This window comes from Erithacus rubecula (genome assembly GCF_903797595.1).
Source record: "Erithacus rubecula genome assembly, chromosome: 12".
Lineage (NCBI taxonomy): Eukaryota > Metazoa > Chordata > Aves > Passeriformes > Muscicapidae > Erithacus > Erithacus rubecula.
The window spans coordinates 7,919,248-7,943,678 of NC_136664.1; the positions used below are offsets into that span (position 1 = coordinate 7,919,248).

The following is a 24,431-nucleotide window of genomic DNA, read 5'->3' on the forward strand; positions in this document are numbered from 1 at the left end:
GGGGAAGGCAGACGCACCTCTCTGCTTTCAATTACTATTTCACTAACGCAACGCAAGAACATGTTCTCTCCTTGGCTGTCCTTCTCATTCCTGCAAAAGACAGAGAGAGGAAGGTCCTCCTGTTTCTGAGAGCTTCCCAGATAATAATGCAGCAGTAATAACTAGGAGAATATCTAAAGACATGTATTAGCTCCTACCTGAGGAAGTAGAAGTACTGCAGAGCTTCCCTTGGATCTGTTGATTCAAACTTACGGGTGTAAAGCATCAGAAGCCGCACAAAATTTAAACGTCTGACTCCAGGAGGGTCACCAGCTTCATGGCTTACTGCAATGTCAGAAATAGCACTGTCAGAGAATCTAATGCCAGTAAAAAGCTGATCTTCATCTCAAATTACTCAGAACCATGATCTAGAGCTCTAATGCAATAAAAACAATTAAATTTTTGAGATTGTTCTGATAAAACTTTGATCACATAGGTTTGCATTTTCTAGAGGGTACTCTGAGGTCTAGGAAAATATTCCTTTATTGTAAAGCAAACAGGACTTACATAGCTGTGCACTCTGCCCAGATGCTTTCAGGAGCAATTTTAACTCAAACAGGACCAAAGCAACATGAACAGCGTGACAGCGCAAGCGCTCTGTCCGGAAAAGAAAAGCTATTGCAGCTTCAAACTGTGCTGTCAGGAACAGCACTTGGAAGTAGAGGAAAGGTGGCTGGTTCACTGCAAAATGTGATTCACCTGAAAAAATAAAATTAAAAAAAAAAATCACAACACATACATTTTCACATAAATTTTCATGATTTTGCAATCAGAGATGACTGACAGCAGATGCTTCCTGTCAGAATGCATCATTACTGTTAATAAGTGCCAGTCAAAATAAACACATTGAATTCCTAACCACATATCAGTAGCTCAACCTACAACTGTGCCACTGCAGATTTATCATGAAGGACCACAGCAAAAAGACATTCAAAAAGGGAAACAGAATAAAGAGTTACTCAGAAAAGTTCCTTTGTTCTTTTCATACAACAAATCATCAGCTCTGATCAACCATGATAGATTCTCTACAGACCACAACTTTTTGTCTCCATTTATAGTTATTCCAAGTGGTACAAATAATGTTAAAAAACTGGATTTTCCTACTTAGTGACACCAATAGCAGCTTATTCTATTTATTTTCCACACATTTTTGTCTGAGTGTGAGTGATACTACAAACTAGAAGGCTGTGGAGAATCAAATTTGGTACATTTTGGACAGTTCCAAGTGACTTAGTTTTGATTGACTGGAAAACAATTACAGGAAAATGTGTTCTGTGGATGTTCTTAAAACCTTATGAAGTGGAAGGAACTGTGACTTGGGTCCCCAGAAATTTGCTTGAAATACTAACTTAAGGGAAAAGATGAACACCAGATGCACACAGAGGAAAAGCTTGGAAATACACGCCTATATTAATTAGGTAGTGACTGCTTTTCTGTTCTGTATTGCCAAAGCTAGAAGTTTTGCTAAAGGACTTTTGCATATTTATGATGAGAGAAAGCAACCCACAATTAATGGATAAAGGACAGCAGCAGTGCTGCTCACAGAGGGTATCAACTCTCTAGGTTGCTGGGAAAACATGGGACTCATTCATCACATCTTACTGAATTCTCTGTGACTCCAGGGAAGCAGGCTGTCCACGGACACCCAGAAGATGCCTGTCACTAGTGGAGAGCTGCAGGGTTTCTGTGCAGTCTGGGCTTTGTGTAATAACAAAAAATCAGAGCCCCAAGTAAGACATCACTAGTTTCTCACCATAGTCTTCCAGCAGCTGCTTCTGGAACTGTGATAATGTTAGCCGGTCCTGTGGGGCACTCGTGCCACCATCATCAAAACACACTTGGTTCAGCTAAAAAACACATCCAGAAAAGAGAAACACACATTATTTCCCCTTGCACAAGCAATGCACTTAGAACATATTCATTCCATCTGAGCCCCTCCTAGGATTTTACCACCTGACTAGAAACTTCATCTAGTCACAATATCAGCTCCATTCACTGCTGGGAAGCAAAGATCTCTAATGAGCAACAGCTGAAATCCATGCAGACATAACACCAGGGTTCCTTCTCCATCCATACCAGCAAACTCTGGTGCTGGGACTCAGAATGCTCTCAAGCATTTTTTGCCACAAACACAACATTAACAAATACATTATTCTACCACCCTTTGTCTGAAGAAGGGGAGAAGCAGGTACCAACCAGTATCCATCATGCTCTCACCAAATCTGTAAGGACTTCAGAGACATGGACAGCAATGTCTTTGGTCAATTCACCCTGACACTTCAGACATCCACCCAGGAAGGAGAATTCAAAGAATCCTCACTGCAGCAAGCTAATACTACTTGCAAAAACAGCTGACAAAGATCAGTGTCAAATCAAGAACATGACACTTCCAAAGACAACTATACCCAAACTAACACTGATAGCACAAAGAGTACCAGAACAGCCCTGAGATTCAGGTTCCCAGCCCTGCATTATCTTCAAGGTCAGGTCACATGCATGACATTGATACAAAACACCAGATCTAGAAGTAGGAAGGGTAGCAGAGCAGTGGAGAAATGTGGTACCATTTAGACCTGTTCTTACAAAAATAAAAACCAAACACCACAACCCCAACACCAGACTTACTTTTAGCCAAAGATAATCTTCTGTTTTATCAGCAACTTCACTCTGGTTGTCTGTAATGTCACAACGGCCAATAATGCAATAAACAGCCCTCTTGTAGGGGTCAGTGTTATTTCTCAGAGCTCGTCTGTAATGCAGCCGCAGTTTATTTTCTGTGGCAGGAGACAATCTAAGGAAAAGAAAAGATTGAAGGAAAAGACATGAAACCCATTTTCCCTGTATGAGGAAACCTGGATACAAATCAATGAAAATAGGTGTATATCCACAGCAAAGGCATAATGGCAGTAAGCACTGGTCAATATTTCTTGCACTTCCTGTTTATATCTGTAGGTAAAAATTTTGCATACATGAATTTAAACACGTAATTAAAGTTATGGAGGATCATCTTCAAATGCTCACTGAAGGGGAAGAAACCACATATGACAATCTCTTTAGGGGTACACTAATACTGTGGCAGATGAGCTATTTTCATCTAGTTCTGCTATTGTATAATTTCAGAAAAAGAGTGCTCACAACATCTTTGGAAGTCTTTGTTTTAGTAACTAACAAGTGAGTAGGTCATTGTATCATAAGGTCTTTTAGGAGAGACACTTTCATCTTTATTAAACACTGTCAATGTTCTTTGTCATTCTTTTTTTCTTGCAACCTCTTGTTGGGAATTTTACAGAATTTAATCAATAAAGTGCTCTCTTAGACTAACACACTGTCAAATCTGTAGGCAGAGAGCTTTTTCATAGCTGTGATAAAAACAAAACAGTGACAGTACTTTCAAGTAGGGTTCTGCAACAACCTTGATATAATGAGCACTTGTAGATACTCTCTACAAAACAGGTTGATTTATAGAAGAATACCATACTTGGTAAATGGCACTTAGATTTTTATCCTTTCATTTTATTTTGTTGTTAATTATTTTTTATTGGTTTGTTTGTTGGCTTTTTAATTGTTTTTGTAAAAATTCACTGCACTCAACCACTTTGCAACCACATCAGCAGCAGTTTGGCCAATAGCCTCTGTCCAGTGCTGGACAGCAAAACCTGGAAGAGGACAATAAAGACAAGAAAGACATGAGAGTGAGGCCTCTAGCAAACACTACTTGCTTTTCCTGTGTAGCATTCTTATGAAAACTTTTTATGCAGTAAGAAGTGTTTGCCAAAGGAAATTCAAGTAGAAAAAGCAACAGAGGAAATAAAAAGATACAGGTCTCAAGATAGCAGATTAGATCTGATCTATTGTATGCCATATCCCACTGTTACACTGGGCTTATCCTTCTGTAAAAAAGCAAAGCTACACCACATTGTATTATTTTTGAAATGTAAATTTTTGCTTTCAAGCAACTCTTTCTCTGTTTAGATTTTTCAGCTTCAAAGCCACAAATTAAAACATGCAAACTTCTACATGTAATTTAGGTAGGTAATATAAACACATCAGGCAGCCATCACCACCAGAAGAGACCTGAGCTTTCTGCATTTCTACCAAGCCACAGCAATTCCCACCCTTCACAAAGATCCTTCCCAGTTGCCCATTACCTTCTGTCCTTACTGTGCATGTACTCCTGGAACCATGTTTTGAACTCCCCCAGCTGGTGCTGTGCCCGTTTCACCACGTGCATGGCTGCGCTCAGATCTCCGCAGCGCATGCAGTAGTAAATCAGTGCCCACACTGGATGGCCCTCCACCTCACCATCCTGAGAAGAAAGCAGGACATGCTTAATTTTTTTCTTACAAGCAACATATTTGAATGATTTTTCTTTATCCTTTGCCTCATTCACTACTTCTGCCCTTAAACTCATATTGGTAAAAAAATTCTGTTTGTTACAGAAACCAGAGGTCATGAGGGTTAAGTCCTGGCAAAGCTCTGCACATCTCAGTACTGAAAGGTGTGATTCTCTTCTGGTTGCCCAGATTTCAATACTGAGGGAGGTTCTGAGAACCCCAGAATTAGTGTGTGATATTCTCCCCACCCAGGAGGATGGATTAGGCCATTGAGGAATTAAAAACATTTTTACTGAAACAGAAAGATATTAAACTGATCACTGATCTCAGCAGATAAGGAAGAGATTTAGCTGTGTGCTATCCAATGTTATAATTTATTTCTTCATTTAACTTTTAAAGTTAATTTTTCAACCTGGAATGCCTATCTGAATTTTGTAGATGCATAGCTATGTACTTTCTACTACACACAGGTAAAAAGGGTTTTATCCAGATTCCTAAATAAAGTCAGATGAATTCATTACACATTTGGTGATTTGGTGATGGTTTTACCATCTTACAATACATGTAAAAAAAGAGAAAAAGCAAATCAGGGAGGTAAAGTTACTGCTTTTTTGAACCATCATAATGCCTTTAATTCTTGCTTGTTGATTTTTAAGATGACACCATAAGACAGAATAACCAGAAGACACCATTTTTACAATTTAGAACTCAAGCTACTGAGCTTTGGTACCAGGTCTGAACTCAAAGAGTAATTTTGTCTGCCATCTCCCATTTTCCCAGTGGAAAAATTCTAGAGAAGGAATAAGAGCCTGCTGCCCTAAAAGCAGCTGAAACAATAGAAAAGCCACTGGAGGCTGTCCTGGCTCCCCCCTGTGCTGGGTGAGCAGATGTGTGCTATTTTTCTCGCTGGCCATACCTGCAGACCCGGGACAGACGCCGGGAGTTTGATGTTCAGGAAGCTGCTCACCAGCTGGTAGGTGCCTGGGACTCCACCCAGCTGAGCCTGGTGCAGGTTTCCAAACACTGTCACAAAAGTGTAATTTTTGTAACTGAAAAACAACACAAGCAAAATAAACATGAACAGACTGAGACGCGCCTGCCACAAAAACATCCAGTGCCTTTCAGATCTGACAGAATTGACAATTTAAAGCAAATTACCTCGATGTTCAAACATGATCATTACAACAAAATGAGGCACAAATCTCGGTCAGTCTCAGAAAACACCATTTTGGAGTCTGTGGTGGACTGCTCCAGGTTCACCTCTCAATTATGAAGTTCCTCTTATTAGATTCTTGCAGTACAAAGTTAAGCTCAAATATATAACTGACAAGAAAGCCTTTCCACTCTAATAGTTTAACTCTCAATCCTATAATGAAAGAACAATTAAATACCACAGATGTGTTGTTTGTCTCTCTTCCCTGCCCTATGGGAAAATACCAGCCTCAGGGCTATGGACTTATCAGAAGGAAATCCCAGAGAAAAAGGGAATTTAGAGAAATATAACTGGAAAAGGCAGCCTTAAGAAAACATTTTAAAACAACCCACCAAAGCATTTAATCAAGGTAGATCAATTTAACAAATACTCATGTTTAGAAGCAGGAGTCTCAAAAATTTGTACACTGAAGAAAAACCTAAGTAAGCAGCAGTAAGAAAAAGCAATGTGCATTTTCTTTTACTGCAGCACATTAGATTTGTGCATCATCAGAAATCATAAAGACTGTATAAGCAGGTATCAGAGTATCTTGATAATCAGAATTATGGCTGAGGCAAGCACATGCTCCTCAGGGCTTAGGATCACAGTTCCAAAGACACTAATGTATGAACAGCTGTGAGTGGCATTACATCTCTTCCATATATTAGGGGCTGGTGAGGCATGGAAACACTCTAGTATTAGCCAATTCCCACCAGCGAAGAAAAGCCATGAAGCAAGACCCAGGTTTTGGGCAAAGTTTTAATTAAAAAAATCAAACAAACAAAAACCAAGCCTGAGAGGCCTAATCTCCACAGTTGGGAGCATTGGGGAAGCACTACATGTAACTAATTCCTAACTTCAGTTAGCAGTTAATGGCACTGTGAAAATGCAGCAAGTTAGATATGTGGCAAATCAGGTTAAGAGTGACTGGCTCATCACACTCTGCTGAGACTCAGGAACTGGGAACAGAACAGAAGATCCTTCCCATGTGTCAGCTCCTCTGTGCACAGGCAGCAGCCACCACCACCCCAGGTGACACTGAGTGCTGATGGGGTGTGACAATGCACTGTCAGGGCCAAGAAGAGGCTGTGCCAGGAGGTGGAAGCACCTCTGCCCACAGTGTTGTGTCAGTGAAGTGCTTTCCCTGCCCCAATGCAATCTATGTCAACCCCAGCAAATGCCCACATGCTTCTCTGCAGGTGCTGCTTGCATGGGCTGGAAGAGCCTGCTGGCATCACATTGCAGCTACTAGAAAAGAAACACTTTAATATCCACATGTGCAGTGAAGGGGCATTAGGGTTAGGGCAGCTTCACAGCCTGCAGCTCTCCGAGAACTCTACTGCTCAAGGAGCTTAGGCTCCCACTTACTAATACACGCAGTAAACCACTTTCTACAGTCTGAAAATCACTGCTACATGTCTCAACTTCATCTTTCTCACATTTTCCAAAAACTTTTCAGTGTAGAAAGAGCAGATCAGAACTTGACTCAGTGCACCAGGTTTGTCCCCATGCTGCTGACAGCAATCAGCAATCAGAAAGGGAGCATATAGAAAAGAGGATATTCTTTTGCAGAAGAGAAGTAGATCATTTTCCTCAACCTTCACATATCACCATACATATATAGAATATTTATAAGCAACATAAAAAAAAGAATAAAAGTCTGCATCTTCTAAACAACCTCCCCACGGATTCCGGGCCTTTTAAACTATTAAACTAGAACAGTTTTTTATTTAAGTGGCTGCTTTAAGACCTGCACAATAAAAAGACAGGCAAGAGACATGTCCATGAGCAGCACGAGGTAGCTGGCTCTTTAATTATTCTTAGGGAACTCTATTAATCTGAGCTCAGAGCAGCCATCCCACCTTTCCTCCAGGTAGTGCAGGGCGTGCTTGACGAACTCCATGCGCAGCTCCATGTTGGTCCGGACCTTCAGGGCATCGCTGGCAGGAACCAGGGTGACGTCGGTCATTTGTTTCACCATGGCCCACATCTCAGAGATGTTCTGTAAAAAAGTCATCCTGTGCCTCAGTAAGTAGTACAGTGATGAACAAGCAATGCTGTTTTGAGCTACATGGTGTTTTGATGCTTAAGAACACAAGAGCAATTCATGTTCAGTTTAGATTTGTAATGGAAATACTGGACACAGTCATGAAAGGAAGCTGCTTCTGTCCTACAGAATTCAAATTTCACAGGCTTTTTTGCATAATTCTTGTGCAGGAAGATGGCTATAAATGTTTTACCTGCAATTGTTCCCAGAAATTGACAGCTATTTCCAAAGCTAGGCTGGGTACTTGGTACTCGGCCTCTCGCTCAATTCTAGTTCACTCTTCCCACTCAATACATACCACAGCATCATCAGCTTTCCATGTAAGCAAAGGCTCTGGCTGCTGCTGGAAAACTGTGCAATCAGCTGTGATAAGAAGCATCAAGAGGACAATGATCACTTGGACAAAGGCTCAGTTATAAATAAAGGTTGAAAACCATCCAGATCTGCTTATTCTCTAGGACAAGAGGGTATCAGTGTTTACAGGACTAGGGCGTCCCTGCTGAAATGGCAAAATACTGAGAACTAACAGCACTGCTCACTTGGGCAAGGGCAGCTCTTTGATCTCAATGCTTCAAAGCAGCAAGAACATTGAAACTCCCCGTGCTGTCCCTTGCAAAACAAACAGAGCTGTTCAGATGGAAGATGCACATCTGTAATTCAGATCCAATTGAAGGGTTTGCCCCTCAGCTTCTGAGCAGCTTTTTGCTCTCCCCATTTGCACAGTTTTTTCATAGCTTGACCCTGCTGCAGTATTCTCCTCCAGGCATTTCTCCAAAGTTTGTGCATTTGTTTTCTTTTTTGGGGTCGATCAAGGCAACACAATTAAAGGAACAGAAAAAAGGAAAGTAGGTAGATCATTGATTTAAAGTCAATCCTAGGGGTTTTATACTGTGTTATGTGAGCCTATTTCAGCTCTAGCAGAGTATGACTGAAGACCCTTTACCCCAACTAAATAACCTTCAAAGGACATTAAGAGACCACATTTTGTAAACCAAACACAACACAATCTATTCAAAATTAAAAGCAATTTTTCCCTCAACAGCTTATCACTTATGATGGGACACCAGGTCCATTTCTTCCTTGCTGTGTTAAGAAATTTTCACCATGACCAACTTCATCGCAGGTGGGCTCTGCTGTACTGGAGAAAATTCTGGTATTGCCTCTGTGTTTTCTGTGGAGCCATGCAATTTTTTTTGGCAACATCAGTATTTTTCCCCCCTATGTCAGCAGGCTGTTAATCACAGCCTGAAAACAGCTTAAATACATTTCCTTATGTTAACTTACTGGCAGTACCTTATCATCCAGGCCTGCAGTAGCAGCACAAAGGTCCACCAGGTTAGGCTGCAGATGTCCATTCACTATCTTCTCATTATAAATATAAATCTAAAACATAATTAAAGTAAGCATGTTTAACAATACATATTACGCTCCATTCCATCCAAGCCACAGCAGCAAAACCTAAATCAGGCTTCAAAACAGTGTTCCCAGCAAGTCCTTCTGCTCCACTCCCATATCAGCCACTTCCAACTCAATGGCAGAGGTCTGGGCATCAGCATCACCCAAGCTTGCACATCACCTCAAAGCCCCAGGCCTGCCTGAAGGCTGGCAGCTGTTCAGGGGTTCTGCATGGCAGAGCACTGCACTGAATACCCTGTTAGACTAATTGCAGCTAATTGCTGGAGGACAAAGATTCAGAAGTGACTTGACAAATGGATGGCTGTGATACTCCCCTGCATGGCAGCCTCCTACCTGCTGATGTGAAAGAAACAGGATTTTGCTGGTTTGTGGCAGTATTCAGGGAAATCTGAGACAGGGTAATGAACAGAAATCTGACCCTTCAGAGCCTGCTCTTAAATGTATATATACACCTTCCCTGTTTTAACTCTTGATCTTAACTGAGCTTCATCTACTGTTGTTTATTCTAGTCTCAGTCCAAAGACCTTCTGCTATATCCAAAAATAATAATTCTCAAAACTAGAAAGGCAATGCTATTGTACTTTAACTCCAGTTGGCATGCAGCATGACTACAACACGCCCAGGGTGCAGACAAGATGTAGAGCTCAGGACTGCAAACAGAATGCAGCATCAGTGAAATTGTGTCTGTGGATGTCACCCTGCTCCTGTGAGACAGTCTGAACTATCCACCAAGAACAATTAATCACTTCAATGTAATTAAAACACATTTCATGGCTGCTTATAAATGGAAGCAGCATGGATCCCCAGCTCTCCTGCCTGACCTCCAGGTCTCCCAACTCCCCACTGAAGCCACAGGAGCCCCACACAGATTGCTGACACTGGGCTACTTTTGAACTGACATAAGGACAGCTCAGCCAGTCCAGCTTCTCTGGAGTCTTGTTGGGAGCACACAGTGACTGCACCAAGTGTTTGGGTAGCAGAAGCCTGGCCACAAACACCACATTTCCAGGGCACATTGCAATAGAGTGTGCACAGCCTGTGACCCTGACAAGGGCCCAACAGCCACAGTGACTCCACAGCCACCCCAGAGCCAGGACTGCTAGAGGGACTTGGGCTTCCCATACCCAAAAGCCAGCACAAAGTAACACTGATGGCTTCAAAGCACAGACAACTATGCTTTAAAGAATATCTTTACTGTGGGTATATTACAGTAGGTATGAACTAAATTAACAAACTAGTAACAGCCACTAAATCAAACGTATTACTTTATCAGCACAACCTTTTGCTGTTAGTTTCTTCCCATTTACCACAACTGAATGCAGATGTAGGAAAACAGATGCACAAGCTGCCTCAGCACAGACTGAGCCAAAGCACACAATAACAGTAATTGTGTGCAAATTAGGCAACACTTTGTATATGTAGTTTCACATATTCCATTTTTAAAAATCAAGTTCTTTTTCATTTTGTTCTCAACAGTGCTGGTAAACAGATAATCTCAAATAACAACAGTAACAAATTGGTTACATAAAGGTTTATCAGTTTTCCCTGAAAGTTTTCTGAGGGGGTCTAATGCTATCAGGCATATTAATTCATAGCTGATGCACTAAAGCTTCTCATAAGCAATGTCATTAAAATAGGATATAATTCAATAAACATCAGGATCAACACTTCAGCATATTTTTTCCTACACAATACACGAGAAAAATGATCTTCCACATATAAAAATAAAGGGAATATAAAGTCTTCATTTGTAAATAAAAATAAAAATCCTAAAAAATTACTGCTTTTGAAAACTTAGAAGAATTTCAGTTTACAAGCATAAATGCTTTCAACAGTCATATATGGTGCTCAGAATCTCTTTTTGACAAAAAGTATCCTATAGCAAACAGGTGAGTATGCTTCTAAAAGCATCAAGATTCATGTGTTTGTCAACAGCATTTTATCTCTAGGCAGATATTTTAATGTTTTACCTACTATACCTTCTTTTACACTAAGCTCCAATATTTATTTTCCCTGTATCTCCATGTAGAGCACAGTGTTTAAGGAAGTTTTTTCACTTCCACTCACCTGACGAGCATATGCCATCTCCACACTGTCCAAGGAGCTGCGACCTGGAGGACCCACCTCCCCAACATAGCTGGGCTGTTCAAGGAGAAGCACACAGGAAGGTATGAAGCACAGAATTACCACAATGCATTTACCAATACATCTGGTCCTAAAGAACAGCAGCAAAACCATGCTCCTGACAGAACTAAGAACAGGGTTTTGAATCATTTACAGAGAAAAATGCAGTCTCACTGCAATACCCCATTATCTTCCCAACACAGCTTAAACTTTCTAAAGTGACAGAAATCCTCCTTATTCAGTGCACAAACCAACCATTAGCTCTCTAGAATTAGGACATCAGTGTCTCTTGGTAGCACCTTATAATTTTAATTCTTTGCTTTTGTTTCTTGAAAGGTTGCTTCTTGTCAGTGTCACGCTGTGAGGCATCTGCTCTGAACCTCCATCACAGCAAGGACACAGAATTCAATGGATGAGCTCTGGCAGCTCTGATACTCCAGTTTTGTCCCAGTACCATGATATAGACATAAAATAGGACTGCAGCATTCAACTGTGTGCTGGAAAGTGCCCCACTGCTGGTCTGCTGCAAGAGGAAGTATGCTGGCAACATCCTAACCTGAAAAAAATAGTCTTTTTACCCACAGAGACTATGCCAAGATTGAGATATTTTGAGTGTAGAGCAGGGAGGGACAGCCAATGGAATTATGGCATACAAAATTCATACTTTTATAAAACACATAATACTACATGCCATAATAGTATAAAGCTACATAAAGAGATTTTTAAGTATTCACTACATGGCACAGGTATGTTTTCAGTACAGCAACCACTGAACATAGATGTTCAATACTCTAGAGGAAAGAATATTCCCAACAATTTTCCCTGCCACATCCTGTTTTCTAAAGAATGTAATTCTTCATTTCAGCATCAGCATTGCAATTCTTGAGTTTGAAAAATAAAGTACAATCATTTTAAAGACAGATCCCTTTGAGGTAAACAGTCCTTTAATATCAGCTGCTTCAGAAGCCATGCTGGTCTGAAGATCAAAGCAAGACAAGCTCAGTACAGAATTATAATATTTATTATGAAACCCACTGACATAGCTGGGGCAAGCAAAAAGGAACAGACAAGCTTTCAGCAAAGCAAAGTTTTCAGGCTTGTTACCATATAACTCAAGGCCATGGATATTCATCTAAACTGGAATCAGTAATTTTTTCCAAGAAAGGGCAGGTACATCTGCAGAGTTTAAAAATTAAGCTTTTTACCATCAAAGTCAGTTACAACTGGCTGCACATCCTCATTAGCTGTTACCTAAGCAATACTGTCAAACAGCTTTACTGCTTCTCACACAGGTTACCCAGAATGTCAGTACTCTGCAGACAGGATCACCTCCAAGGATAGCTTAAGGACATGCTCTAATCTTGCCTGGAAGAGTTCACTTAAATGTGACTAACTTGCTGCCTATGCAAACAACATAAAGCCCAAATGCAGTAAGAAAATCATTGTTTTCACTTCCAGTTTAATCAGCTTTAGAGTTCAGCTTTGCTGACACCTGTCAGACTGTAGCATTGCAATGTTCCTGCCACGACCTGGCTTGTGCAGATTTCAGGAAGAGATCCAGAAATGGATAGCTTTTGTCCAGATGGTGCTATCATTCAGTTTCTTGTTTCAAATGAGGATGAAATACTGGCAGTCTTCAAAAGAATCTGACTTTTTTTGGGAACTGTATCCCAACTTCAAAATGAAATAATACAAACATATGAACTTCCAGACATATTACTGATTAGTAACTGAATATTCTCTCAGTAATTCCCAAATAAATTTTATTTTAGTATTAGTTTAACCTGGAATATCTTCTACTGTGTAAGTCCTCTCTTACACTCATGAGCATGTGTCCTTACAAAGACTACTACTACTCACTGTCCCAGTCCAGGAGTTTTGATAAGTAAAGTGTTCACAAGTTAGAATTTAAAAACAAAAAAAATTACATAATTGTAATGGGCAAGAAAACTGTTCTGCATTAGCTAGAAATTTATACATGAAGATAAGGGCACTGACCTCTATCAAGAAATTATAAGAGCTTTATGATATCTGTGGTTACAGCTTTCTGCACAGCATACAACAGTTGACTACAGAATAAAAAAAAAAAACAACTCAGCAGTGTTCTTCCCTAATATAATGAAATATAAATGTATGAAGGTACCAAGGATGAACCTGAGCAATCCTTCAAAATGGTTGAAATTAATTTATTACTGCATTAATTTCTCACTAATAATGTTATTTAAATAATGTTTAACATGATTACAAAATCAGGCAGGTGCATTTAGACTTAGGCTTTATAAAAACGTCTTACAAAAAACTCAAAAGCAATTTCACTTTTTCTTTCTGAAACTGAACTTACACTAATAATATTCTTCACAGCCCCTCTTAGTGAGTACTAATATTCAGAAGCATCTCCATTTTTCTTTCATTGCCAAATCATCTGACACAAATTCCTTTAAACCCACCTAAAACCCGACAAATTCTTTGTTCTAAAGAACAAAGAAGCTGTTAAAGCAGGTTTCCTGGGAAACAGACACCGTGGCAGAAACAGCTCTCTGCAGCCCTTCCCTGCGCCAAGCCAGATAAAATGCAGAGTTATTTAAAGCAATGCTAAATTATGGACGTTGCCATTAATTACCGATGAGTTTCACCTCCTAAAGCAAGTGGAGACACAGTGATTTAGTGTCACTTTCAGCCAGTGCCCGAGCACTGGCACACAGGGACTGGGGCTTTGTTTGGTCAATCTGATCCTTTTTCTGCTCTGCGGCACCAAAGAGCACCCACGTGGCTGCCACTCCAGAGTGGTGCCTTCAAACCAATTCAGGCAAGAATCTGAATTAAAAGTGCCCACCTGAAACTAGAAAAATAACTGCTCTGGGGTTGGGTTTTCCTTTCCTTTCTCCAATTTTAGTTTTGGCCTAACCATTATGCATTAAGAAATGCTGCTTAACTACCTGCCACAGCTGAGAACTGCTACACTGAAATTAAATTCTTTAAATTTTACTGACTTGGCACTTCAGGAAAAAAAAATAATCAGGAAGTCTAGAATTTGTCCTAATTTTCTTATACTTTTCTTTCCTATGGAAACAGAGCCATGGAAGCAAGCTTATTTCCTATTTTTCCCATCTCATGCCTGCATTCTGGCTTCAGCTTTGAATTATTAAACTACAAGAAAGCACTAGCTCACTGAACTATCTCATGGCTATGCTAAAAGGGAAGTTCAAAAGGAAAACTAAAGCAGTGAGTCAGCATGAGAAAGGCCACTTCCACTACTCCCCCTGAATTGCTGAAATTGATTGTGCAGGTTGTCCTTCTCAGGAAAAAAGGACACCCCCTACAAACTATAGGGGGAAAGTGAGGAGGTGGGAGGATATACTTTATTGGCAAATCAGGACTTCACAAGTTTCAAGCAAGAAAAAGATAATGAAAGATGTATTCAAAACAGCAGCTAGGAGCATATGAGAAGAATCATGTTTCAGGTCAGGTTTGAAGTTTAACTGGACCAGCAAAAGGAAAAGCAGAAAAGTGGGGAATGCACAAAGGACTGCAGAAGTGTAAGTGCACACACACAAATCTTGCTGTATCTCTAGTCTGACATTGCTTAAATGGCTTGTGCTGTTTTTCTCAACCACCTTTGCTTTTCCCTGCCCTGAATTTTGTTATGTTCAAAACATTATTCAGAACTGTAATATTTATTCTGAATACTATCCGTTTCTCCAAGCTGCAGCTCAGCTGCATTGCCATCACACTTTTATAATTTTAAATTTACTTAGCTAAAAGATGCTGCTTTCAAATGAGCCCTCCTTCATTTGCACTCAGCCAAGCATTCAGCCTCACTTGCACACCAAGCCCCGTGCATGTAAAGATGCATTATTCATCACCCTCATATGCATATGCACATTCCTTAGCAGAAGTCTGGGCAGACATTTTGTCAGCACTCCAAATGGCTTGGCCAGTAGACACAGTGAATATCTAGGCAGGAGACCAAGCTGGAGAAACCCCATCAAAATACACTGTGGTGGAGTGGAAAGCATTTTGCAGTGCTGGGATTTAAGGGGTGTGAAGATAGAGAGGGGCAGAACAGAAAGCAAGAGGTGCCAGTGTCTCTATCACTGCAGGAGCATGCTGCTTGACAGCAGGAGTGGAAGAGCTTACAGCAAGGATAGGAGAAAGAAAAGCCTGGAATAAGTAAAAACTTGGAAAAGGACAAAGGAAATGCCTTGGCACCTCATGGCACAGCAGTCATAGCAAACACCTTCATATCAGACATAGGTGTTTGATACCTTGGAGGCAAATCTCAGGCTTTCATCCCTTTCTATCCCCACAAGAAGCATCTTTTTATCAGCTCTGGTTTTCTCTGACAAGATGGCCAGGCTGGAGGACAAGGGGGAACAGAAAACCTTAATGGCAAGTCCTGCACTAGGTTCTTTGAATCATAAGCTTTGCCCATTAATTGGTCTTATTTCCATGAATAATGTGTTGGTATTTCACTCTGCCCAAATTAGCTTGCCCAAAGCTTGAGAATTGGCTCACAGGCAGACTGGCCCCCTGCTGTGTTTGGATCTGTGCCTTTTCAGCTGATTCTCCATCTCCAGAGGATATCAATTAAACCTCTACTATATTCTACAGGCTGTGTCTGTTTGTGCCACATACACACAAAAAACTTATTTGACTGGAACAAGGCTTTAGAAGAACAACCTGCTGTGGGGAGGTTAGATAACAGGCTTTTAACACAGTAGATGCACTTCAAACCTCTCAGACCTTTGACTTCTTGAGGCTAAGACTAGAATATATCAAGGATTTTAAATGCTCTTGAAATGACATACTGCTACTATGAAAGCTTTGAAACAGGGAGTGCAGTATTAGTGAGTGATAGTGTACATTGAGTCTTTAAACTCATTCACAAAAAACATTAGGAGCTGAGTTTTCTCCCCTCCTCCCTCACACCTATTTGATGCTTGGCATCTCAAGTGCCACGGACTGGGCAGCATCCATTTGACAATAAAACACCAGAATAGGGGATTTACCTGTTCAGAGTGGGTTATTAAATTACTTCTGCTAGCAATTAACAGCCACACTCCAAAAGGAAAACCCCATACCAGTAACTAGTACACAAATCAAAGATGTTAGAAGCTATCAGAGAAACTGCCAAGTCCTCAGATTCACATCCTAAAATAATGGGATAGCTGTTCCTAGTTTTAAATTAGTTCAGTCTGCATTATTTAGCATTTCTAATATTGGAAAGCTGCACAACCTTTGAGAAGTCCCACTAAATCAGTAAAATATTTTCTGGGGAAGACAGCCTCTATAAAAAGAGGTATGCTAATTGGGATTAACCTATATTTAAAAGAACAGTAATCAGAAAGGGACATTTCATTAACAATTTTAATTATTTCCAAATCCCTATACAGGTCATACCCCATTAGAACCAAGGGCTTTTTAAAATTTAGTATACTTGCAGGTCATCCCAATGAGCAAGAATTCATTTTCATGGGTGGAGAATGTGGCTACAAAAATGTGTCTCTTTTACAGCCTGAAGGCACAGCAACTTCCATCCCCCCATTATCTATCCCCTCTCCTCTCAAGGTGAGCATTTCCATGGAGCACTGTGCAGCAGCTGTGATGTAACTTTGTGCTCCAGGGATCACAGCTGCTGCCTGATGCTTTCAGCTCAGAGGAGCCAAGTTCCCAACACTGCACGTAACTCTGCTTTATTCTACTCATTTAACTGAATTATTTTATTTAAGAGAATAAACTGTAAAAGTTTAAATTGTAGCAGAAGATAAAGGAATGTTTTAAGGTAATAATCAATATCTCTTTTCTTAAACATAGGGTCAAGTCTTGACCAAAGGATTTGGTCACTGCTGGATTAAACTGAACAGTAGAGATCTGAGCAGCACAAAATTCTAATCTGCTCTGCATGAGGTAAGATAAAAAGGAAAGCTTTTCTTGTGTTTATTCATTTGGTTTTGTCAGGAAATCTGAAAGACTAAATCAGCCTCCTAAGAAATGCCATAGTTCCAGGCTAGCCCACAGTGATAAGGGGAGGAAACACTCTAAGACCTATGTGTGAGCACAATTGAACCTGAGAAACCCCTGATACCACATCACAAAGGTTTCCTGAAGTCCCCAGTGTGTTTTCTGTCTCCTGGGTATATTGACCTAATATGTGTTTGTGACTAAATTTCCAGCCAGCACATATGTTGCTCAAAACACAGCTTCAGTAATAGCAGCTCCATTGCCTGTACCCATCAGCCAATAAACAGAAATAATCACAAAGGTTTGATATTCTGCTGGACAATGCATTCTGCTAGTCAGAGCCATTCTAGAATTAAATAGGGATTTTATATTTCTCATTTTCACAATTACAGTTGCAGAATATTCAGAGGTGGTTTCAGCAGTGCTGGAATGCTGGCTGTGTAGAGAGCAGTGCATGACTGTGCACAGCATTTGGAAAGACAGAGTTACCTCATTTTCCTGGGTGAAATCAAGAGCATCTTCCCCTGATGCAAGCAGAGAATGAAGAATCCTTTGTTTCACCTGTTCCCATTCAACCAGCATTGATTCTCGGTGGTACTCCTCAGCCATGGCAAAAGTCTGGTGGTGAAGAACAAGAGCTAAGGAACATGTAGAAACACCCACCAGCCTAACTCTGCTATTAACAGACAAGCCCAAAAATGAGACAGAAAACAGCAATTACATAAATCAATCAGGTCAGCCCTCAAGAGCTACTGGTGTGCTGCAACAGGCTCTCTGTTCAGGTACAAGGGGATTCAGAAAGTAGGTGTATGTGGAGTTAAGACAACTCTCACATACCCCCAGCTGGTAAAAGAGGGAAACTGTGTCACTTCCATGGCATGGCAGCTCAGGAATCTAAGCAGGCTGAAAACCAGTAGGCTTTCTTCTTTAACTCAGCAGCACACACACAATATCCAGGTTCATAACTGATATGTGTGGTTTGTTCAGACTTAACTTCTCCAATGGCTACCAGCTTTTCACCTCCCTGGAGGCTACAAAGATCTGCTGCATTCTTAACAAAGATGTGTGTTTGACCACAATCATTTTCAGGTTTTCACCAGTGTATTTTTCTTTTACACAGGAAATAGGATAAAATAAAAATCTAAATATTAAGGGAAAATAAACCAGTATCAAAGAATCAGGAAGTCTCTTTCATCAGGAACATAACTTGGGAAAGCACACAGTAAAATCATATTCCAAGAAAAAACAACCTTTACCTTGAAAATGGCTGATGTGCTACACTATCTTCAGATCCAACTGGGGAACATATGGGAGGAAACAGCTTTTCCCTCAGTAAGGGAAATATTCCCTTATTTTAGCAATAGCATTCGGATAGAGAAGATGCTTCATTACCTTTTCTGTTATTGTTGGGGTGAAACTAACTGCCTCCAGTATACCAGGACAGGAAATAAGAGAATTTCCCCTGTTTCTAAATAGAGAATAAGCTATATTGTGTCTTCTACTTCTTTCCTTTTCACCCAGCTCTGTGCTGCAACATACATAACTAAATATCTTGGTTGGCTACATTTTTTCATTTCACTGCAGTTCACTGTTAGGATATTGTCAATTAATGAGCAAAACATTCCTCAGAAGAAATGAATGGATAAGAGACAGTGATATTTGACAAAATTTAATTACACTGCACACATGCAAACAGAGCTTAAGATTTTTGTTTCTTTGTTGCATTATAAAATTCACTTTTTACTTTCACCACAGTATATAGGTCTCATCCGTGCCTTCACTATAATAATTTCAACAGGGTTTTAAATATGTTTCAACAGTTACAGCATAATTTATGTAATTGAAATAATTTAGTAATGCTTCTGTACTGTTTCTCATCATTTGAAGGTTCAGTTCTAAACCTGATGCCCCTAGTATACATGGAGGGAAGCAATCACAGTATGAGCACTAAGAAGTATGGAATGACATTTCCAAGAAGGAGTTTCAAGACAAGTAACAGGAAACATTTTCCCATGCTGCATAATTCAGTTGGGAAAATCACTGTCCCAGAACGTGACAGATATCAAAAGCACAAACAGATTCAGAAACAGGACTAGATGAATTTCTTATCAGAAAACAAGTTGCTGCTCAGATGATCTTCAAAACAACAATTTGTTCAGAGATACAGGAGATGAAGAGGGGAAGAGGAAACTGTCTTTTTCTTACAGACGAAGTACTGGTTCCTTTCAAGGGAAGAAAATGGAATTCTTGCAAACCTCTCTTGTTTTCAGGCAAAAACAATGGTGCTTTCTTCCAACTTACCCTCCTCCTGGACTCTTCAATGGCAGACAGCAGTGCATTATCTTTTTCATTCTTCAGGAATCCCTGCAGAAAAGAAGAAACAGAACTTCAGCCATAAAAACCACCCTTGCACTAACATCAGATACATACTGCAGTACTCAGCTATTTCAGCTCTGGAAAGTGCTCAGAGCTCTCTCTGCAGTCCAGTCCCAAGAAGTTTAAAGGTCACTTTACTGCACCAAAGGTAGATGCCCATCATCCAGAGCAAAGCGAAAATGAAAATGCATTAATCCCCTCTTTTAATATGCATTAAACCCTAGTGAAATGTCCTGCTCCTATTCTCTTTTATCTCTGTGTCCCAGCATCTGCTTCCTCTTGCTCTCCATTTGAGGGAGCTGGGATGAAAGCTGGTAGGAGCGATAAGCCAAGATAAGATTGTTGGACTTGAGTACGCTGAGAAAAATAAAACAGGCTTTGACTTGGCAGCTTCAGGCACAAGTAGAGCTCCTGGAAGACCAATACAACTGTGAAAAAGTGCCTTAAAAATAGTCAGCTGAGGAAGGACAGAAATAACTAAACAGTTGGAAAGCATACAGAAAAAGTTTACCACACAGCTTCTCTCCGTGAATACAGTCAGAGTGGGTAAAAGGGAAGAATTGTATTTTTAATTCTCAGTATATGAGTAAATCTCAAAGAGGTCAGGTGTGTGTGAACAAGTTGATTTAGATAAGCTGTTAGCTCCTTACCCCAAAGGTTACTTTTATGACCTATACTAGGAAATATAAAGTTTTAACTTCTAACAAGTAGCTGTGGGGTAAACTGCATTTAACACACACAGACAACAACCAGGATATGTTTATCACATTTTAATATGCATATCTGTATTTTGAATTTTCAGTATTACATCACCAATTAAATAAACCAAGCTGATTTGTATGCCCAGACTTCAATTTACTCATTATTCAGGTCATAAAAAAAGAAAAAGAAGCTTTTGTATCCCTCTGAAGTAATCAGCTATAAATTATCAACTGCATTAACTGCTAATATCTTAAACGTCTGTACACTTAGTCCACAGCTCTAAAACCAAAAGCTGCTAACAACCCAGAGAGAGGGAACTCAGTAGACCATGCTTTGTGCTTTTATAAAAGAGAAAATACAATTGTAGCAGTGTCCAACTGAATTTATCAGGAATCATGACAATTTTGTGCCTTTTAGTCTCCCCATCTTCCTGTAAAGAATTCCTGCTTTTGACACACAGAGATTTTGGAAAAATGTATTTATGGTAGGTCTGAGAAACTGCCCTGCAGCAGTTAATACATACAACCACAAGTATCACAGAGTGATAGTTAGCTCTGGGAGGTGAGGGGTAATTGAAATCTCTCCAGCCTGAAGCACTCTGGCAGGACAGTGCCACACAGGTGTGCTTCCTGCTCCCCAGCACCAGCATATGAAATAAAGGGCACTGCAACTGATCATTTTGAAATATGTAAAACAAGAATTTGAGATACATGGGACAGGCTGTGACCCCCTTCAGCTGAAAATAAGGAGGTGACCCCTTTCTGTACACCAGAGAGAGAACAAGCCACCATCCACCAAAGACATGCAGTGCAGCTCCCCAGAAACAGCCCTTGAATTACACACAGCAGAGAGGGGTCACTGATACCCAGCCTATTCTTCCTTTCACCAGCAAACAGGTCCTGCTTTATTTTTAGATAATGCCCACAGAGAAATCACAGTTACAACCTGGAAAAAAAGGAAGCTAAATCCAGATTCTTGCATGCATCTGGGGACCAACTATTCCAGCAGCTGTCAGTGAGACAAGGGCTGCTGCAGTCACCTAACTGGGCCAAGCCCCAGCCCCGGCTCAGCGCAGGGAGGGATGGAGACGTGCCTTGGAAGGCTTGTCCCTGCCTGCATAGAAAGACTTTGGGAGAGCAATGAATTTTCTGGCTTCCTTTTGTTTTTTTTTTCTTTACCCCCCCCCACCTCCAAACTAAAATGAAGAAAAATTATCTGGAATTAAAACAAGTAATGCACTTAGACCTTCAAAGCACACACCAGTACATGAGCAGAAGAGACAGATATGTTTCTGATGGCAGAGATGTGATGCTCCAGGGAACAGTGTTAGCTGTATTTTAACAACACTGCTAATTTTACAGCCCACTGTCTCCAAGATGCAGACCTAAAGCTATCTGGGTGTGATGGAGGGTGTGAGCTTGCAGAGGTCCTGGATGCCTTGCTTCCTGCTCACTCTGTGAGCACTGGACTCCTGAAAACCCCAAGAGATACAAATCCTACCTTTCCTGCCCTTGGTCTTCCCCCTCTTTCCTTTCAGGCATATGAGCCTAGCAGGTACCTGCCTAGAAATGTACACAGCAATGATGGTAATCAACAGAGTAATTTAATATGTGCTTGAACTTCCCTTGATGTCAGTAAATGCAGGCTGAGTATCTTAATGAAACCGCCCAGCTCCCAGAGAGTTCTACTATGTCCGTTTAAGGAATCACATTACACCAAATGCCAATTAGAGGATGATAATTGTCTTTTTCAATCTCAAAAACTACTTCTTTATTAAAATAAAATTTGCACACATTCCAAATAACATCTGTAATCCTTCACTGAGGGAAAATACATTTTAGAAGGGTCAGCCTATGTCTTGTGCTAAACATTATGACTCTAACATGACAATTTCTGCTTCAGTTAATGACAGGCTAATTGTAAAACCTCAGAAGAGGGTGTTTCAATAACTGATGCTGCAGCTCCTGTTACTGCTTGCATGAGCAGCTCCAACTTAGGCCGAATAAGAGCTCCTGGGGGTGTCACTCCAGCCTTTGGTGGTCAGAATTCCACTTCTTAATAAAGTGAGGTGTGTCCGGCCGGCTGCTGGATTCCCTGGATTTATCGCATTGCCACCTAGTGGTGCACCACACTTTGATCACCAGGCACGATTTCACAGACATACATAAATGCACACAAATGCACCTCTGCTGCATGAAAAAGCAGAGCCCCGGAACTCGGATAGCCAGAAAGATGGCAGAGATGCACTTTACACTGAAGAATTTTTGTCCTCAGAAATCCCAGAACAGAGATTATTGTTAGGAGACAAAAGGCTATTTTGCAGAGGCAGATGGCACATACACAAACAGCCAACACGAGCATTGCTATAATCTCAGAGGTGAAAAACACACCTTGCAGCTCTCCGTGAAAAACCTCTGCCAGTGCAGGGATCCCAGTGTAGCCTGGATTTTGTTTGAAAAATGAAAATCTTACTTCCTTGAGGCAGGTTTATGCAAAAAGCTCACAGAGCCTTAATGTCACATCACTCTGCCCTGCTTTAGTGAGTGGCTTTTGATTTTCCTCTCTGTTACTGTCTGACTCCCACACATCCTTCCTGCATCTAGTTTGGAAGGGAAGCAGTGTAACTCTTGTGCATCACCAGTTCTCTGCACCACTCGCTGCTGAATGTTTCCCACACACCATTTGTACAATATCTGATGAGATGGTGTTTGCAAAACAGGGACACATGCATAGAAATACACCCAATCTCACACCTCTGGGTTCCCGCTTCTCAGTTAGTCCCACTTAAACTTACACGTCTACTGACTCTCAGCATCTTTCCTAAGCACATTCCAGATCCTCTTGGATCTCCTACACCTTGGATTCCAGCCTGGCCTCAGTCTCCCCTTTTCACTGAAACCCAGCCTCACTCGATGATGGTTTGTAGAAGTGGCCCCACAGTGGAAGGGACCCCTGGCAGCCTGTGCTTGCTCCACTATTACCTCTCATCTCAGACAACCACTGACTGACACAGGCTGGCTTGACAGCAGCCTGCACCTGCCTTGCTCCAGCCTGAATTCCAGCAAGAGGGTGTTCCAATAGTTCATTATCAGTACAAAAGGGCACACGTGCATACACTGATGGTCTCTTTTTGACAGGAGACTGAAAGTCTCTTCCATTTACTGCAGTAAATGAGGTTAGTAAACTCTCCTGGCTGAGAGAAGTCTCTTAATTACTTTCATCAGCCAGGCCATACTTTTAATGCTTGATCTTGGTATTCAAGCTGTCAAGAGAAGGCGAATGTTGCCAAATAGTATATTGAGGCTTTGGATGTTGACAGCAATGGGTACTTTTTCACTGGCACAGAAAGAAAGAAGAAAATGAAATGAACAGTCTGGGACCATTTCAAGTCAATTGCTCTTTGATTAAAATGTTTCCAAGTGCTGAATTTCCAGTAGATCCAGTGAATGCAGCAGGCACAGTTAACAAAAATCCCTCTTTGGCAACTCCAGGTGAAGCACATGGATTTATTACTTATACTAGCAATTCTAAGAAACAATTTGCTAAATACAACACTATTGAAAGCATGGACACATCTGAGCCTACTCCTGAGGTGGTACACCCTGGCACAACCCTCCTGGCCATGCTCTCTCTGGAAACAGAAAATGAAGCAAAACTACCTGACACTTCTAAATTATTGTTCATGCTGACACAAGCATCAGTGCTCGATGGCACTTTAAATAAATAGGCCAAAGGGCGAAGAGCCATGGCCAACTATTGTATTCCTGAGGATGGGACACAGCAGTGTAGCAAGGGCAGTATTTCAGTCTATCCACTCTTCCTTTGTGTGTGTGACACAACCATGTCTTGGAAGCTTCCATAGGTCTCCCATGATTTGTTTTTCAGAAAGCATTTGGTCTTTTGGGCTAAAGCCATGCAGATAAGCAGCTTCACTACACACTCTGGCCTGTGCAATACTGTGCCCTTCAAAGCAGGAAGGCAGATGCCCAAAGATGAGCTACTAAGCACAACGAGCCAAGAGCATTTGTGAAATTGGCTTCCTCCTTGGAGAGCTTCAGATGGCAAAACTGCTATGGGGCCAAAACAGACTGAGGGCAGAGAGGAAGACAACCCAAGGAAGGGTGATTCACCAGTCAGTATCACTTCAAAGCTGCATGAGAGGCAAGGAACCCATCACTGTACACAGACAAACAGGTCCACTGGAAAGGACAGTCTGACAAGTCTCATTCCATGTCTACGT

At 40.9% G+C, this 24,431-nt stretch overlaps 1 protein-coding gene across 3 annotated transcripts in view; it reads right to left on the reverse strand.

The window, feature by feature from the left end:
- NUP93 (nucleoporin 93) overlaps positions 1-24,431 on the reverse strand; it is a 78,003-nt gene that overhangs the window by 11,364 nt on the left and 42,208 nt on the right. For all 3 annotated transcript variants that reach the window (XM_079315776.1, XM_079315778.1, XM_079315777.1), the window contains exons 4-15: positions 19,415-19,477; positions 17,603-17,731; positions 11,096-11,170; positions 8,906-8,995; positions 7,428-7,567; positions 5,290-5,422; positions 4,188-4,345; positions 2,665-2,830; positions 1,793-1,886; positions 547-738; positions 198-324; positions 18-90 (exon numbers count right to left, since the gene is read on the reverse strand). In XM_079315776.1, the coding sequence (XP_079171902.1) occupies positions 18-90; positions 198-324; positions 547-738; positions 1,793-1,886; positions 2,665-2,830; positions 4,188-4,345; positions 5,290-5,422; positions 7,428-7,567; positions 8,906-8,995; positions 11,096-11,170; positions 17,603-17,731; positions 19,415-19,477 (1,440 nt within the window). The remainder of the gene's footprint in view (positions 1-17; positions 91-197; positions 325-546; positions 739-1,792; positions 1,887-2,664; positions 2,831-4,187; positions 4,346-5,289; positions 5,423-7,427; positions 7,568-8,905; positions 8,996-11,095; positions 11,171-17,602; positions 17,732-19,414; positions 19,478-24,431) is intronic.